The 18,750-nt window shown below is 37.7% G+C and overlaps 1 protein-coding gene across 1 annotated transcript in view; it reads right to left on the reverse strand.

Annotated features, from left to right (window-relative positions):
* scube3 (signal peptide, CUB domain, EGF-like 3) overlaps positions 1-14,692 on the reverse strand; it is a 79,233-nt gene extending 64,541 nt beyond the window's left edge. The window contains exons 1-4 of the mRNA XM_056733620.1: positions 14,663-14,692; positions 14,299-14,399; positions 14,022-14,137; positions 12,871-12,978 (exon numbers count right to left, since the gene is read on the reverse strand). Coding sequence (XP_056589598.1) covers positions 12,871-12,978; positions 14,022-14,137; positions 14,299-14,399; positions 14,663-14,692 — 355 coding nt within the window. The remainder of the gene's footprint in view (positions 1-12,870; positions 12,979-14,021; positions 14,138-14,298; positions 14,400-14,662) is intronic.
* Between the last annotated feature and the right edge of the window lie 4,058 nt (positions 14,693-18,750).

Consider the following 18,750-nt stretch of genomic DNA (forward strand, 5'->3'; position numbering starts at 1 on the left):
GAGAGATGTCTCAGTACAATAAAAGTCAATGGGGTTCAGTATGGTTTGGTTACCAACGTCTTCTTTTGTGTTCTGCAGAAGAAAGAAAGTCATTCAGGTTTGAAATGACATGAAGGTGAGTAAATGATGACAGGATTTACATTTTGGGTGAACTGTCTTGACTTCATTCTTGATGCAGGTCACAAAATACATTTTTTATGTATAATCGTATGTAGAAACACAAACATTATTCAGCATAGACAGAAATAATTATGCATCCTGCATTTTAAAGCGATCTTTGTGTTAGAAGTGAGATGCCAACAGAGGGAGGTCACTCGGTTTTATAAACCAAAGGTGAGGTTTCACTTTATTAACAGTGAGAGGTTCCCAGGGTCTTCTCACGGCGTCAGGGATATTGTCCCATCTCGCTGCGAGCTGGCAAACGGCAACTTCGTGGCACCAAATGCGACCTTTCATTTTCACAGTGTTTTTCCATCACCGAGGAGAATAAAGCATTTCCTTCCATTCATTAACTGCAGCCTCTGAAGCTTGGACCATCTCCCCGGAATGTAAACACATGCAGTCTGTAAACAGACACACACACACACACATAAATACACGCAAACACACACACATTCATCTTGCTGTCCTATAACAAGACTGTCTCTGACAGATCTTCATTGAACTGTTCCTCATCTGTAATACCGCAGACTTCATTAAAGAAGACTGATGTTTGATAAATTGTGCTTTTAAATGTTTATCACTCATTAATGATCGACCCTAAATACTTTCTGCTTGACTTCTCTTGAAATGTTAACATGGCCGAGCACACGATCTGATGTGTGCGACACCGAGGACAACACATGGCTCATGTCGCATCCTGTCCTTTCTTGACTAAACTGTATTTGTATGCTGTTTTCCTTTTAAAAGTGTTGAGAGGAATACAAATGTAAACAAATGAGAGTGGAATTGTTGAAATACATGCAGATTATAAGAGATTGTTGAGGTAAAATAATCAGGATTTGGGTAAATTTGATGAGAAATGTTTGAGTTTATATTTGGCGCTTTTCCACTGCATGGTACCGTCAGGTTTTGTACGGCTCGACTCGGTACAGCCCACTTCACTTAGTAGCGCTTCAAAGTGGATTGGATTTTAAACTAATCGTCATAGTTGCGCCTCCTCTACTGCCATAGCATTGTCATAAACACGACATAGACAAACGCACAACACAGGAGTAAAGGTGTATATCGATGGCGGATGGGAGCAAAACTAAATAGTGCTAAAAATACAAGAGAGTTTGGGAAATCTTACAGCAAAGAGCAGACAACGATCATTTGGTTTGCTCGACTGCGTATGAGGGTAAACTTATCTTGCAATTAGCATTGCGCTAAGGGTCTCACTCTATATATTACAGACACAAAGTATATAATGAAATGTCAATACTGCATCTTAAAATGGGTCACAAATCCAATGACGCTGTTAATGGTTCTCACTACCCAATCAGTGATCTGGGTGTAAACATGTCACATTTTGGTATCGGTACACTTGGAAACTCAACCGAGGTGGTACTAAAAAAAGGTGTCAGGTATTAGGGACTGTACCCAGTGGAAAAAAACCCAAAAGTGAGCTGTACCGCGTCGTAGAATGCAGTACTATATGCAGTGGGAAAATTCCATATAATAATATTGACGTGTGATTGCAGACTTGTCAAATCTGAGCTCAGTTTGACACATTGTTGAGATCTCTTCCAAAACTAATGGAGATATTTGTGAGATTTCTGACTCTCTTTCTTAGGAGAAATATCTTACACTTTTTGAAATCAAGTTTAGATTTGCTCTAAACCCAAGAAAATGTGTGAATAAACCTAAAATCGCCCCATTATGAACAGGTATAACTACCACTAATAAAAAAACATAGTATTACCTTGTTTTTTAAACATGATACCACACGAGATACAATTCTGATTAAGTTAACAAAATGTTGTATGCTCTTCTACGTGTAAGTCACATCTGCCAAATTAATCAATCGAAATGTAATTTTCTGCTAAAATGAGTAGATGAATAGTTGTAGTTTTTCATTTAATACCATGATATACTGCATATACTTTATACCATGGAATTATCAAAGTAAGTACCAAAGCAAGTGGATCACACCAGCTGTGAGCTTCAGAGCTTTGAACGGTGACCATCATCTGGGCATCAATGTGCCACTCAGCTCCCTCTGAGATGAAGGCCATTGCTGAAATGCGTTTTCCAGATCTGATACGCTTGGCGCAAGCTCCATGTGGCCTACAAACAGGGATGAGGGGGGCACTCCAAAAAACCTCTCGTTCCCACAAGAGCAACACTGCAGACGTAATCTGAGGCATGTTGTTTATATTACGACCCAATAAATGAACTCTCTGAGAGGTCGGGTCAAAGAGGGTGTGCAGGGAGAATTCAGACATGATGCTTGAGTACATTCACTGAACAGAGGCAAAACAGAAGACTTAATTAAGAGAAAAGCCTTAAAGATACGTTTGATATGTCATATTGACAAAAGCAGACATTGAGGTCAATTGTGTTACTCTTCTTGGTTTAATATGACTATTTTCTGCTTTAATTTTGTCTTGGTCAAATCTGAAGTATTCTGTTTAACTGGAATGATTTTGTGTTGGTAAAAGGATTTGTGAATGCATCAAGAAAGAAAATGGCGTCAAACATGTTTCAATAACATCTTGACTTTGTCTTCTTCACACCCTAAACTTGCATGTGTTGTATTTCCATTTTTTTAAATGTCAGATTTTCATTTGCATACTCCTTACTAACACTTTATGTGTTAATAACCAAGTACAAAGTGGACTAAGTATAAAAATAATTTCTAGTCGCATGTTGAAATGATGCCCCAGAAGCAATGGTAATTTGTGTAGAAAAATGGGTAGAAATATATTTAAACAATCAATATTAAAATGCATTAGTTTAGTTTGGCTTGATTTTGTGTATAGAAATGCTGTCTTGAAGGTTTAAACAATGATGGGCTTGGAAAAATTAAGCTTAAATGTATCTTTTCTAAAACAAATCATTTGTTTGTTCAAATCTAAATCATACAACTGCAACCAGTAGAAAACAAAACCATTGTGTCAATTCAACAAAATCTCCCTGGAATTCTTTGCATTCTCATTCAAATGTTTAGTAGGGTCTCATTTGCACATAATGGTTCTACTTTCTAATTATTGTCGTTTTTATGCTTCACATTGAAAGATTTCATATAAATTAGCCACCATGCAATATAGTTCCTGTGAGATCAGCCTGTATGCTTTGTTTACACCACGAGTAAAACTTATAGATCCATTAACATTTTCGGAGTTTCTTCAGTACAAAACTTTCTCAGTGAAATTACAAGATCTATAACCTGAGAAATACCTGAAAATAAATCTGCTGTGTTTTTAAAGTTTTAAAGGCGCTATTGATTACAAACATCAAAGGGAAATAAATAAAAAGATGCTTATAGTGCGGGGCTCAGAAGTTAATGTAGGCCTTGTGTGTGTGTGTGTTTGTGTGTGCGTGTGTGTGTGCGTGTGTGTGTGTGTGTGCGTTTTGTTGGGACCGTAGAAGGCATTAATTTGATGTCATGAAGGAAAATGTGAGTCACAGCGTTTTTTACTGACATTGCGGCTGCCGAGCCCGGGGCGTCTGTGCCCTGATATCGATAAACGCACCACAACAAATGAAAGGACGTCTCATGAAAAGAATTAATTCCCTTGAGCGGGAACAATGTTTTGCAGACCAAGAGAAGAGAATTAAAATGAATAAAGCCATCCATTGTGCCGCGCTTCCAGAAACGCTGACGTTCAAACATATAGTTCTTTTTACGCATAAATGTTCCTCCTGCGGTTTAATCCTACTTCGTGTCTGACATCAGTGCTCATAAGCCGCCGGTTTTCTCTGACAGCCCGGCCTGTGTTTTCTTAAAAGCGGTGGGATTATCAGGCGCACCAGAACGTTTTTTTTTTCGTAACGTGGCGGTTGCGGGCGTCACCTGCAGGGCCCCTGACGGATGATCCGGACCAATTTAAATTCCAACAGAGCTTGTATGAGGACACGACCATCCGTGAAACCTAAGAAATGCCAAATTAAAGAGCGAGAGACGGTTCATTAAGATTCAGGTGTTCATCTTCCTAAAGTCTCTCTTGAGCTTGGAAGACAAGATGCATTAGGTAAAGACTCCACAACAAATGCACACAAACATTTGTTTTTATATTTTATATCAATCTGAATACAAAAACATCTCGCTATACTGACTTGAACAAGTTATCTAAACAGACAACAGTCTTGAGTGTTGCAAATCTTTCCAAGGTTCTGAATTCCCACTCGATGAAGAGGAAATCTTCGGTGACAAACGTGAGTTAAACTCAAGTGTTCACATCTATCGAAGAAACACTTTTTCTCATCATTTTAAAAAAGATTTGTAAAGATCTTGAAGATCTGTAAAGATCTGTAAAGCCTAAAGAACCTTTTCATGCCGAAAAATAGGATGAGATGAGCCGTGTCTCCTCTGCTGCTGGTCTCACTCGCTCGTAGAAACCGTCTGGATGTTCCTCGCGGATGCTGAGCCTCTCCATAAGAGAGAAAAATCACAGATCTCTTTAAAATCTCAATGATTTCTCATCAATGAGAGAGCAAACTTTTGCAGATATTTCTCTTGTGAAAAAGAGTCCGAAATCTGACAAATTGTCTCTGTCATTAGAGTTTCAGAAATGATGTCAACAATGTCTCAAACGGATCTCTGATTGTCAAGATCTCAACATGAACTCAAACATTTCTCATCAAATTTACCCAAATTCAAATAAGGTCTACATTTATTCTACACCTCCAAATTGTTGGTTTACATTTTTATTTCTCCTATAAGCAATTTTATGAGAAGCATTTGAGACTGAGTTGATACTTGAAACACAGCGGAGAAAGCTATGAACAGAATCTGAGCAATAAGATTTTCCTATGGGTCTCGCGTTTCTCAGCTGCCAGCCTGAGGTGAAGTCACTCGCGCAAACAGGATATAAAATTAACTTTGACATTTTTGTATAAAAGGGTGTTACACTGAGAAAATTTGGAGGCCATGAATATTTATTCTACTTTATCCACAGCGATGTCTGACACCATGGAAAATCTGTATAATTAATGCAAATAAACATCCCCAGAGAACTGCTCTGTCTGGGCTGAGTTGTGTTTCATGTTAACTTTATCACAAGGTGTGAAATCAATAAAAATTGAGACAAATGAGACTTTTGTTTTTTATCTTATATAACTGCATTATATTTTTAAGAATTGGATTTTCCGTTTACAGATAATCCCAACATAAATTTCACAGTGAATTTTTGTGATAAATTTGCATTTGTTAATGCTTTAGCTAATATCAACCATGAATGAAAACGAGTGACCCTGGACAACAAATCCAGTCTTGTGGGTCAATTTTCAAAAAATATGATTTTTACTTAACCGAAAGCTAAATAAATAAGCTTTGTATTGATGTATGAGTTGTTAGAATAGGACAATATCTGGCTGATATACAACCGTTTAAAATTCTGTAATCTGAGAGTGCAAAAAATCTAAATATTGAGAAAATGGCCTTTGAAGTTGTTCATCAAGGGCAATGTGGCAGGCCATCCACTCACAAAAATAAAGTTTTCATATATTTGAGGTACGATATTTACAAAATATCTTAATGGAATACAATTTTACTGAATATCCTTTTGATTTTGGCATAAAAGAAAAATCTTTTCCTACAAATGTTCTCGTGTTACTTAAGACTTTTATTCTTTGTGTTAATTTTTGCATATACTAATATACTTTTAAAACAAAAGATGTTAAGGTAGCTTTAACAATTGTTTTGATATTAACTGACATGAACAAAGGTTAAGAAATGCTGAAAAACTATATTGCTCGTTGTTAGTTAGTGTTTGCTAATGCATTTACTAATGTTAACAAATGCCTCTTTATTGTAGTCTACCAATATCACTTCATAGTATATCACAACACGTTCATAAAAATAAAATAAATGTGACAGTCCAGAAAACTCAAATGATTTAGTAAAACAGCCGAAATGTAAAATAATTCACACAAAGCTTACAGTTGAAATGCATAGAAAGCCCACTCATTACAATAACTGTAGGTCTTGTGGTGCTATTGTGAGATGTTCATGAGGCCCTTGACTTCACTGGGGCCCATTGTGTTTGTGTGTCTTGCGTTACTCCACCCCTGCCAACAGAGAGTCACTCAGACGCTTAAAATACACACGCTGTGGATTTTAACACGTAGACGTGAGGATTCAGGAAAGCACAACATCGTCCAGGGCTGACGGATTTAAAACCTCCTCGCGTGAATCATTCACAGAACGTTGCTGTTTTACGATCCCTGAACTGAACAATAAAGCGCACAGGGTGTTAAAAGTCAGAAAAAGTGGTCGCTTAATGGATTAATTCCACCACAAAAAGCTTCAATTAAGACGTGTTTCCTCCCCTCCCCGCGTGACGCGTTCACAAGCTCTCACTGACACGTACAGATGTGGTCTGCACACTTCCCCTCAACCCGACCGCACTATCAGCGTAAACTCTTAATGATCCAAACCCAGCCGTGTCACTTTAGACTTAGTAATTGTATGTTCGACTGTAAAGCCCTTAAAGGCGGTGTGTATTTTTGCTTCAGCTCCACCGCTAATTAGAGCCGGCATGTTTGCTTTCCTTCTGTCTCCTAATGATGACTGCAATGAGAAGAAACTCACAGAGCTGTCTGCTGAGCAGATGAACTGTTTCACACCACCTGACATTCATGTCCAAATCTCGGCTTAAAGGAAAAGTGCACCCAATGTGAAAATTCTCTCCGTTTTCTCCCCCTCATGTCACGGCAGATGTTTATCATTTGGAGTACTTTGATGATAACTTTAATGATGCGTGTTTGGACTGCTTGGAGCTTTGCCATGTTGAGAAGATAACATGGCTTAAATATAAAATGATTTGTTTGTGTTTAACTGAAAAAAGGAAGTCATGTACATGTGAGATGACACGAGGACGAGTAAATTAAGAAATAATTTTCTACTCCATGACGTCTAGACGCTCTATGATCTCAACAACACGTCCTGAAATAAACTAGTCAGATTGACAGAACATTCTAGGTGTTCGTTTTCTTTCTTCACACGTAAAGTACATGGCCTTTCCCTGGTGTGAGAGGGAAAATGAATATTCAGATGAATATTTTCACAGATGAATATTTAAATATTTTTTAAGTTTAACACTAAATGGGTCTGTTCATTCCCTAATGAGCAACAGTGATGGTTAACTAAGCACGCGTTTCAAAAAATTATTAAGAAAGAAAAATAACAGATGAGATATCTTTAATACAGTATCTTAATTCATTCTAACGTTAATGGAAAGCAAATTGAATTTTTTGCTCATCTGTGTCTCAAATATTTCTCCAGAGAAAAAGAGTCATAAATCGAACTAATGTCGTCAACAATGTGTCTAACTGAGCTCAAATTTAGTCCAGTCTGCAATCAAAAGTCAATATTATTGAAGATCTCATTATGAACTCAAACATTTCTCATCAAATTTATCCAAATCAAGATTATTTTACCTCTAAAAACTTCACTATTTTACACCTCCATACTCGTTATGTTTTTCAACAACCGTCCCTTTTTCTGTCCTTACTTCTAAGCACTATTAGGAGAAACATTTGAGTTATTATTTAAATGGAACACAAATGAGAATTCTATCACATTTCCTGAGCTATGAAAGATCAAAATCTAAACAATAAACAGTTTTTCTGGTTATCATTCAGTGTCGTGATTTTTTATCAAATACAAAGTATTACTGCCACAAAAGTAATAAATGACAAAACGTGAATAATCCATCTAATGAAGCACTATGTTTCTCCAACATGATGGTGGAGTGTTTGATCTCTTGTAATATATTATAAAAACTCTATTCAGAGAGATCAGAGCATGACAGCACTGTATAACTCTCATAAACTCTTCCAGTAGAAGTAACACCATTGCCCGGTTTCACAGACATGGCTTAAGTCTAGTCTCAGACTAAAACGAAAGTTTGAGCTGTTGTGAAAATAACTTTCCCTGACATATCCTAAAAATTTAAATGCCATTCTTTTGTCTTAAGAGTCACACAAGTAATGATTTTATCTGCAGCATTTTTATAAAACATCTTAAATATCTTAATTTAACTATGGCTTGTCTGTGAATTCAGGCCTATGAGTTTAAAACTGAGCATCAAACTCGCTTTACCATGTGGCCGACTATAAACATTTTAAGTTCCGCCTCAAAAATGCAGATTCTGCTCTGGGACAGAAATGATAGCGTGAAAGGAAGACTGAGTTAAACAGACATGGTGACAAAGACGTGCAGAAAGAAAGATCTACATATTTTACTGACGAGATAAATGTTCACTATATTAACCAAAAATGTTAATATAGTGTCTCCACAAAACAAATGAAATACATTTTCTGGATTTACTTTCTGGAAAGTCTAGAATATGCTTCAAGAAGTATTAACTTTGTCCTAGGTGTTTTTCTTAAAATAGACACAAATGAGATGTCATACAGAATATACAAAGACCTGGAAAGATAATAGAATTTAAGAATGAGAATATATTTTTTTTCATTCCGTCATCTCGTTCAATTGCAGACTTATAAATTTAATTGCAGACTTAAAATGCAGAAATAAAGAGTGCAGTTTGCAATAATATCTTCTGAAACAGTTGCTTTATTAAAGAGACGAGAACTCATCTGTATTTCTTCCTATGGGCTGTGTACTTAATTTGCTTTTGGAACAACTTGGAAAGAGTTAAAGTTTTGTTATAAATCTTTAAACAAAACATTGCGTTTAAAAAACAGAACAGTTTGTGACATTGTTGAGCTCTGAATTGAACGATTTTTCAGAAGAAATCTCACAAATGAATTTTAAGCGACAGATATTCTCTAAATCAATCTCTGGTGCAACTAGCAGCACAAGATCATCTGCCCCCGCCTCCAACAAGGCCACGACTCCTCGTTCACAAAAGAACTCCAACTTCATTGAGTGAAAGGCTACACAAAGCAAACAAACCCCCAAACGGAGAAAGAGGCGAACCACTGTCACGCCACCCCTCCCTACAGGCCTCCGCCGCTGGCCTTGTCTAGCGGCTCATGCTTTTCAAGGGAAATGTGTATTTCCCACACTGGAGATGTCCAGCAGGGCTGCCCGGCAGGGGTTGTACCTCGGGCAGACGTTGAGCGGCAGGAGAGGTTACATCAACACACATACCGATGTGGCATGTCACATCCACACCACTGGTTGCCTTGGCGCTGTGTAAGCGACCGGCAAGACGTGTCCAACATTTCTCTCTTTATCCTTCTAGTCAAATAACATGGACAGATCCATCATTCGATGTTCAAAAGGCCCTTTTCCCATTGCATTTTCATTGTGAGCGACCGGTACTGATGGAGATACTGATGACGTTTAAAAATGCTTACAGACTACATGTGTGTTTAATCAATAGTGTCCAAACTTTAATAAAAGTCCATGTGTCTTGCACGGTTATTTTAAATAATAATGATGGATCATACAAATGTAGACAGAAAAACTCAAAAGCATATGGAAGAAAGTGTAGAAATAAAGAGAGAATAAGGAAGTTAAAAACAAAGACAGGCAGACAGAAAGAGAGAAAGAAAGAAAGAAAGAAAGAAAGAATGGTAGAAAGAAAGAAAGAAAGAAAGAAAGAAAAAGAAAGAAAGAAAGAAAGAAAGAAAGAAAGAAAGAAAGAAAGAAAGAAAGAAAAAGAAAGAAACAATCAAACAAACAAACATGTCTTAAGTTGGATAAAAGAAAAGAAGGAAACAAACAAACAGAAAAAAGAAGGATGGATGATGGATGGATGGATAGATAGATAGATAGATAGATAGATAGATAGATAGATAGATAGATAGATAGATAGATAGATAGATAGATAGATAGATAGATAGATAGATAGATAGATAGATAGATAGATAGATAGATAGATAGATAGATAGATAGATAGATAGATAGATAGATAGATAGATAGATAGAAACCACCAGAGAGTCAGCAAGAAAGAAAGAAAGAAAGAAACAAACAAACAAATAAAGAAAAAAAACAAGCAAAAGATAGTCACAGAAAGTAGGAAGAAATAAAAGAAGAAACAAACAAACAGAAAAAAGAAGGATTGATGGATGGATGGATAGCTGGAAACCAACAGAGAGTCAGCAAGAAAGAAAGAAAGAAAGAAAAAAAAAAAAAAAAGAAAGAAAGAAAGGAAGAAAGAAGGAAAGAAAGACAAACAAAAAACAAACAAAAAAACAAAAGACAGTCACAGAAAGTAAGATGGAAGAAAGAAAAGAAGGAAACTGAAAATTGAAAAAAAGAGGGATGGCTGGATGGATGGATAGAGAGAGAGAGAGAGAGAGAGAGAGAGAGAGAGAGAGAGAGAGACAGAGAGATAGATAGATAGATAGATAGATAGATAGATAGATAGATAGATAGATAGATAGATAGATAGATAGATAGATAGATAGATAGATAGATGATAGATGATAGATAGATAGATAGATGATAGATAGATAGATAGATAGATAGATAGATAGATAGATAGATAGATAGATAGATAGATAGATAGATAGATAGATAGATAGATAGATAGATAGATAGATAGATAGATAGATAGATAGATAGATAGATAGATAGATAGATAGATAGATAGATAGATAGATAGATAGATAGATAGATAGATAGATAGATAGATAGATAGATAGATAACAATAGAGAGTCAGGAAGAAGGAAAGAAATAAAGAAACAAACAAACAAACAAGCAAAAGAAGGATGGATGGATGGATAGATAGATAGACACCAATAGAGAGTCAGAAAGATAGAAAGAAAGAAGCAAACAAACAAACAAACAAAAGACAGTCACAGAAAGTACGATGGAAGAAAGAATGAAAAAAAAGAAAAGAAAGAAAGAAAGAAATATTAAGTATAGAAATATTAAATAAAGAGATATTTATTATTTTGCTCTTGATTTGATCATTTCAGGCTATGACATCATTTCATATGAATTTCTTTCAGTTCAAAACACAGAATAAATGTAGTTTTGAAAAAATAATATAGTGATAAAGCTCAGTGTTAGTACTTCTTTCTATGACCAGTACCCAAATAAAACGCACCAGCATCACAAGCAGACACGTGTGCACATGTCATTGACCTGTCTGTCCTGTGCTCGTGAACAGGTGCAGGTCATTAACCCCGACACTGCCACCTTCCTCTGTTAGATGTGTGTCATCCCTGTTGTGGAAAATGAAAGAGTGAAAGTAGTTCTAATTACAAAATGTAAATATTGAGTTTTCCCACAATGGAAAGCAGACCACCCAAGATGCAAAACAACCCCCCCTTCCCACCCCCTCCCTCTCTTGTCTCCATGTCTCTCTCGGTCTCTCTCTCTTGTCCATATCTGTTGTCGGTGGCCCAAGAGAGGCCTTTTTGGTGACTGAATGTAAATGCACACATATGCACGCGTGCAACAATTGCAAAGTTATCACACGGTGCCTTTGTTTCCATGCAAGAAGTTTTACAAATAACAAGTGGAACAAACATCACAGCCTGCACACTTTCAGACTCTGCTGTGCGATCAGGTCACAGGCGAACGTTAAATACTTGACTTTATGGTGTTAAATACCTTTAAATGGCCTCTGTAAGACTCTCAGCTAGGGCTTTCGAGGCTGTTTTCCAGCTCTCGGCCACATATGGAACCGTACAGCATGTGGTCCGCATGGATGGAGCCCCGGGAGTCGCCATTTGTTGACGTTTGTTTGTACTGAGAGCATGTCGCTGAGTGATGGGAAATGGAGGTGAATGGGTGCTTGGCTAAACCGTCCCTCTGAAATCTTCTAGATGAGCGCAACATCTCCTTATGTAAGGGTCAGACCTCTGTATTTCATCATGTCAGTGGAGTCGCAATGTCACGATACTGAACTAAATGAAAGTTCACCCAAAAATAAAAATTCTTTCATCGTTGAATCATGATCTATATCATGATTCTTCTGCAGAAAACAAAAGAAGATATTTTGAAGGATGTTGGTAGCCTCACAAAACTGAACCCCATTCACTTCCATCGTATGGACACTAAACCACTGATACATTTCTATAAATATCTTATTTTGTGCTTCACATAGTCTTATGCAGGTTAAGCACGACACAAGTAAACACTGAATACATGATGACAGAATCCTTCCATCCGCATTAGAGATCTGTTAAGATGCCTCTAGATATCATTATTCTAGATATGTCTGTCCCTCTGGGCTATTGATCTATATATTAAAGATGTGTTAGATGACTTCATATCTCACCAATCTAAAGGTGCTACACATGCTTTATTTCGGTTGACCATCCGCCCTTTCCATTAAGACTTTGACACAATCATATTTGAACTAGTGAACCAAAACGCACAAATCAATTCTTTTTTTGTCTAAAACCCTCAAGCTTTTGTGATATTCTATATTTCGTGTCACTGTTTGTTTTATTTATAACACTTTGGCATACTGTTACAAAGCCCAGTCATGCAAGCACTTTAAAAACATTTAAGTTACGTTAATTTAACTGTAATTTCTATGCAGCAAATGCACAGTTTGATGCCTAACGATCACTGTCAGAACCGCATCTATCATGAAACTTTTACAATAAACACACCTGCACAGTATAAACAGTTCAAACATGTTCCACATGCCTGTCTCAGCATGCGCCGGAGAAAAACGCAAACTTATCTGCCATGAGTTTCAGCTAACACTCATTTCTGCTGGAGCAGCTATCGCGCGCGAGTAAATGAGCGTTATTACGCGCGCGGTGAAATAACAGCGAAACTTACCTTGCGGGGTTTTGTTGGCACGAGCGCAGTGTGGCCGCGGGACAAAGACGATGAGAAAGACGCCGAATAATCCAAACGCGGCGCGCATCATCTCCAACACCTTCGACCCTCACAGAGAGAAAACCGAGAATTAAACAGACACAAATGAACGAGTCTGAACGTGCGCGAAGCGATGTTCCCAGCGCGTGGAGACGGACCTCCTGTGAAACGGAGTGCGCGCGTTATCCCTTGCTCTTGGAGAGATTGTGTGCGCGAAGACCAGGAGGAGAAACGCGCTCATGGTCTTCAGAGAGAAAGAAAGAGAGAGAGGGCGAGACTGAAACACACATACACACACACACACACACACACATACACACAGAGCAAGAGAGAGAGAGAGATGCAGAAGAGTGTTTTGCACTCTCTCGCACTCATTCTGTGGATTTGTACTGGTTTGTCATTTTATGTACTGAACATAGTTTAAATTACGTGCATAATTTTCTATATTTTGTTTTGTTTAATATGTTTTTTATCCAATTATTTATTTTGTAAATGTTTTTATGTAGGCTAGATAAATGCATTACTAGTAATAATTAGAATATTAAACAGTATGTCCCAAAAAAAGATTTGTATAGGCCTATATAGATACGTTATTCAGAAATAAAGTAAACATTAAGAGAATTTAGAAGTTAAATATCTAACTTTTTCCACCATCCTATCCATGTGTTAATTAAAGAAACAGTGCACCCAAAAATAAGACTTTTACCCACTTCCGTTTTTCCAAGCCGATGACTTCTTCCTTCTGTGAAATACAAAACATTCCACCAGACGTTAAATACTGTATAAAGTCTCTCATAAAATAATCAGCAAACACATTTTTGTCTCCAAATGTGGCTGTAATATTATCATCTCCGCGTGCATTGAGAACTTTTTCCTCTCTCTTTCTAAACCTGCAGGAATTCACGGTCGTCAGCGATTGGTTGGACTCCGGCTGAGTGGGGGGTTGTCATGGAAACGGCTTCCTTGGGGCAACAGAGGTCAGACGCTCCGGGCCATGTGCGGTTCCCAAATTCTCTCTCATCTCTCCACAAACTTCAGGAGTCACAATGACCGCTGTCAGAAGACACACATGAAAATGAGTTAAACACCACAAAACAAATATGTAAGCACACTTTTATGAGGTGTGTCGATTTCTCTGTCAGGTTTGCATTCGCTTTTAAGCAGCGCTCGTAGCACACGGACTTGTGCATTGAAAGATGACGACAGGAATGCTCGTGTCGGAACAGGCCTGATCAGACACAAAAAGGATTCAACAGAGAACAATTCAAGTTAAAATAAAAAGAAAGCCAGAGATGTGATTTTACGATGAAAAAACGCTTTTTTCAACCAATGTGATCAAGGAAAATGGTGGAGTTCTCTTGGAAGGGTATCTAAAGGATCCTCCATCACCTCACGGCTTTTACCTTTGACCCGTCTGCTCTTTTATAACGGGAATCTTCCGTCAGACAAGCAGAATTCCAGGACAATTTACTCCAATCAACACATGATCCCTGTAAACAGAGTGAATCACATCCACATAAAACACATCACAATGGTTAGTAAGCTGATCTGAGTTTAAAGGATAACAGACATGCTTTCAGTTCTCGTGGGTCATTGTTTGGGACATTCCTCTGCCTCTCGAGTTAACTCCTCCATAGTGTTTCTGAACGTCATGACATTAAACCTTCTCTTCAAAACTTCTCCAAACTTCCTCTTGTCAAGCTCCAGTACAGTTCAACAAAAGCAGACGCAGGCAAGCTTCAGCCTGTCTCACCTCCATCAATACCGCACACCGCCGGGTCATCGTTCTTGTGTTTATGTTGATTTTCCATTAGAGGTGACGTGCTTGAACATCTTGCAGCACAAGGCGTGTTGTGAACATGCATTTGATGTCAGAACCGGGTCACGGATTTCAGATGATTCTGTTGCACTTGGCTTTCATCACATCTAAAGTAACATACTCCGATTTTATTCCAGATTTGAGCTTTTGATGTGATGCTCAGGGCACTTCTCATTTTGGGAAAAATGAGTCTGCCTGAAAAATTCTATTGGTATTCACGAAAGATATTACATGTATACAGCGAGGTCCAGAAATGTGAGAAATAAAAAAAATGAGACATTGTGATTGTTGAATCCATGAGGTTTCAAAGGAATGCAGATTGTAGAGGTAAAATCATCTGGATTTGGGAAAATGTGATGAGAAATGTTTGAGTTCTTATTGAGATATCCAATAATATTGACTTTTAATGCAGACTTGACGAATTTGAGCTCAGTTTGACACATTGTTGACATCTCTTCTGAAACTGCAGTGACAGACACATTTGTGAGATTTCTGTCTCTTTTTCTCAGACACAGATGAGACTTCATATTTCATATGAGAAATAAATGAGATATTACAGAGATCTGGTCTGTAATTTTTCTTTCTAATGGTATTGACCATGTTCTGTCATACGAAATACAGACACCTGAAATTGCTCAACTTATTACATTGCTATTCTAATAATGCAAAGTGAAATGTAATTAAATTCTGTATTGAATTAGAAAAGAATGCTAAATAAAAGCCTGACCCATCTCATCAGTCTCACAGGTTGAACGGACCACCCAGCGGACAGATGTTTTGTGGCATCAGGCAGGATATTTTGATTGTCTTATAAGCTCCATCAACCTGGATTTGGCCACACATAGTCTTGAGCGTCCCTGAGTCATCTCTCTCAAACACAACACAACTCCCTCTTTATCTGCTTGACTGAATTCTGAAGCCTGACTCATCTGACTTTAATCTTTTCAAAGTAGAAACAGATTGTAAAGATTGGGGAAAGTATCAAGAGGATTTGCGTCAGTAATCGAACTCAAGGCGGAGGCTTTAGAGACATCTGGCGGTGAAACTGAGAACTGCGACACGATGAGGCATTTGTAGTTAAAACTGCATTGTGTGATTGATTATGTGAAAAACATATAATATGGGCATGGCCCATGGGTGTGTTAAATGTTAAAGGTACAATTCTCTCTAAAACGCATTTATTCACCTTTGAGCTTGAGCCCTCTCAGGACCTTGACATGCGGGTTTAGAGAAAGGATAGATGGATGGAGGGATGCTGATGTTCTTACCCATTTGCTGTTGGATTTTTTTAATAATGTTCCTTTCTATACAATGACAGTTCGCATGAACTACTTTGTAATGCAGCTCAAAACATAAAAACACACAAGTTAGAAACGATGAGGGTATATAAGGGCAAGCTAGGTTTTTAAGAAAATGGATGTGAATGTCAACAATGGATGACAGTGAGGGTATTTGCTGAAGATATGATCATCTGAATAAGTATCTTTTTCGTAAATGCTGGTAAGTACCTGTGCTGAGGTCATTTTAGTTTAATAAAAAAAAAACAGTTGGAAACGTTCCTGTTCATTGAAATCCAATAAAATATTGACATTATTGGAACAACTTAACTCAAGGAAAATTTGAGATGTTGCCTCAAAAATAAACTGAAGTAGTTTAAAGAAGTAAAATTATAATAATAAACAAAAACTAAAAAAACATAATTAAAATGTATTAATCTAATGTAGCAACATTAAAACTAAACCAATAAATTACAAAATGTCAAAAGCATATAAAAAAATTGCTAAAAATGAACACAATTTTTTTTCCATTCCATTCCATTTTCTACCGCTTATCCGAACTACCTCGGGTCATGGGGAGCCTGCGCCTATCTCAGGAGTCATCGGGCATCAAGGCAGGATACACCCTGGATGGAGTGCCAACCCATCGCAGGGCACACACACTCACTCATTCACTCACGCACTCACACCCTACGGACAATTTTTCCAGAGATGCCAATCAACCTACCATGCATGTCTTTGGACCAGGGGAGGAAACCGGAGTACCCAGAGGAAATCCCCGAGGCACGGGGAGAACATGCAAACTCCACACACACAAGTCGGAAGCGGGAATCGAACCCCCAACCCTGGAGGTGTGAGGCAAACGTGCTAACCACTAAGCCACCGTGCCCCCACAAAAATTTTAAATCTAAAATAAAAGCTATTTTAAAATATTAGGAAAACTATAATCAAAACTATAATAACTCTGGTGCTGATGAGCTGTGACACCCTGTCCGGATCAAATGGGAATAAAACAAAATACCCCCATGAGCTTATTCACCACTGTGATTTCAAGTAGCTGCGGGTCTATAAAACAACACCTCCACGCAGGTAAATAACGGCTTATCTTATGTAAACAAGTGAACTGTTTTAAACAGATAAACACAAAATGATAATACCTGGATGACAAAGTCTGTTCCTGGGACCCAGACCACTTATGAAGTGTGTTAGTCACATGACTAATCTCTCTGGCACTAGCTGAAAGAAGAGAAAGTTACGAATGTGTCCCGTTTTTACATAGGATGATGTAGTTACCAAAGATATGCATGTGTATAGATGCACATTCAACCGTTCCAGACACATCAACGCGTCCGCCATCTTGGAACAGACGACGTTTGAGTTACAGTCCTCAGTCACAGTAAAAATCTGCATTTTACAAGATGCCACAAAACACAGAGATTTAAATTCCTAAAAACATTCACAGGTTAGAATGTGTTGGTTTGTGTTTTTATTCGTAATAAGAGGCCTTTCTCTCTCCATATCATCAGAAAGAGGCTTCAAAACTGTCCTTATATTGAAAATGAATTACATTAGTTTTATAATCTCATGACCCAGGTTATAGTAGTCTCTTAATAAAATACGTTAATAAATATCAGCAAATAAGCAAACAGAAATTCCTGAATAAATCAGTTTTAATCCAATTGTCCAGTCATTCCACGGAAATGTCCGAATGACTGTTTTATTATTAACAGAAGGCCCGTAAAGGGTTTGCTGGTAAACCTCAAAGGTTTCGTAACGCTGTTGTTTGTCGTGGAAGTAATGAGACAGAGCCTCAGTTGGAGGACTGAAGAGGGCAGCTGGGCCTGAACCCCTCCACCGTCCTGCGGCTCTGAATCACCACATTCATCCAGATGTGTGGCCTGATTCTCTGCGGTTCAAACGCTCTAGGATGTCGCAATAAAAGACATTCTTGGCAAATTTGTTGCTTCCTCAGTAGACACAAAGGAAGAGGCTGAAATGAAGTAGACCGAAGTCTGCATTTTACTCTGGTAAATATCTCAATTTATCCCAGACATCAATAAATGGCGTGCAAATGGAACCAAGTCTTCTGCATCTCAGATGATTCTCCTGAGAAAAAGTGGCAGAAACTGAGCTCAGATCTGTCAAGTTTGCAATCAAAAGGCAATATTATTGAAGATCTCTATATGAACTCAAACATTTCTCATAAAATTTACCCAAATCCTGATTATTTGACGTCAGCAAACTACATTCATCTAACACCTCCATTCTCTTCATGTACCGTATTGTCTAGTTTGTTTCTCTTTTTAAGTCTCCATACAGTTTTAGAAGAAACATCCAAAACTGAAAGAAAAAACAACATCTGAGCAATAAAATTCTCCAATCATCCTGAAAGGTGAAGTCTCTGGGAAACATGTTTGAAACAGGATTTATTTTTGTGATTCAGCCCGGTGGTTAGCCAGCAAAACTACTGTATAAAGATAAAAAGACAATTACAGCTGGGAAACAATAAACCGTCTTTGTTCAGTTTTTATTTCCTAAATTGCGTGCATTAATAAAAGTGAAAATGTTTTAATCAAGTTTTAATTGTTAACATTGTACAAAGGAAAATACTAGCTGGTTCATCAGGCTTATGCAATAAAAGATCCCATGATTCTCTGAGGCAGATTGAGGTAAATGGATAACTCATCGATTACTCCTACCTAATGCTCATCCTCTTACTCATTTTGCTGCTTCAGCGGCTGCTTT

This window comes from Triplophysa dalaica, chromosome 20 (assembly GCF_015846415.1).
Source record: "Triplophysa dalaica isolate WHDGS20190420 chromosome 20, ASM1584641v1, whole genome shotgun sequence".
NCBI classification, from domain to species: Eukaryota; Metazoa; Chordata; class Actinopteri; order Cypriniformes; family Nemacheilidae; genus Triplophysa; species Triplophysa dalaica.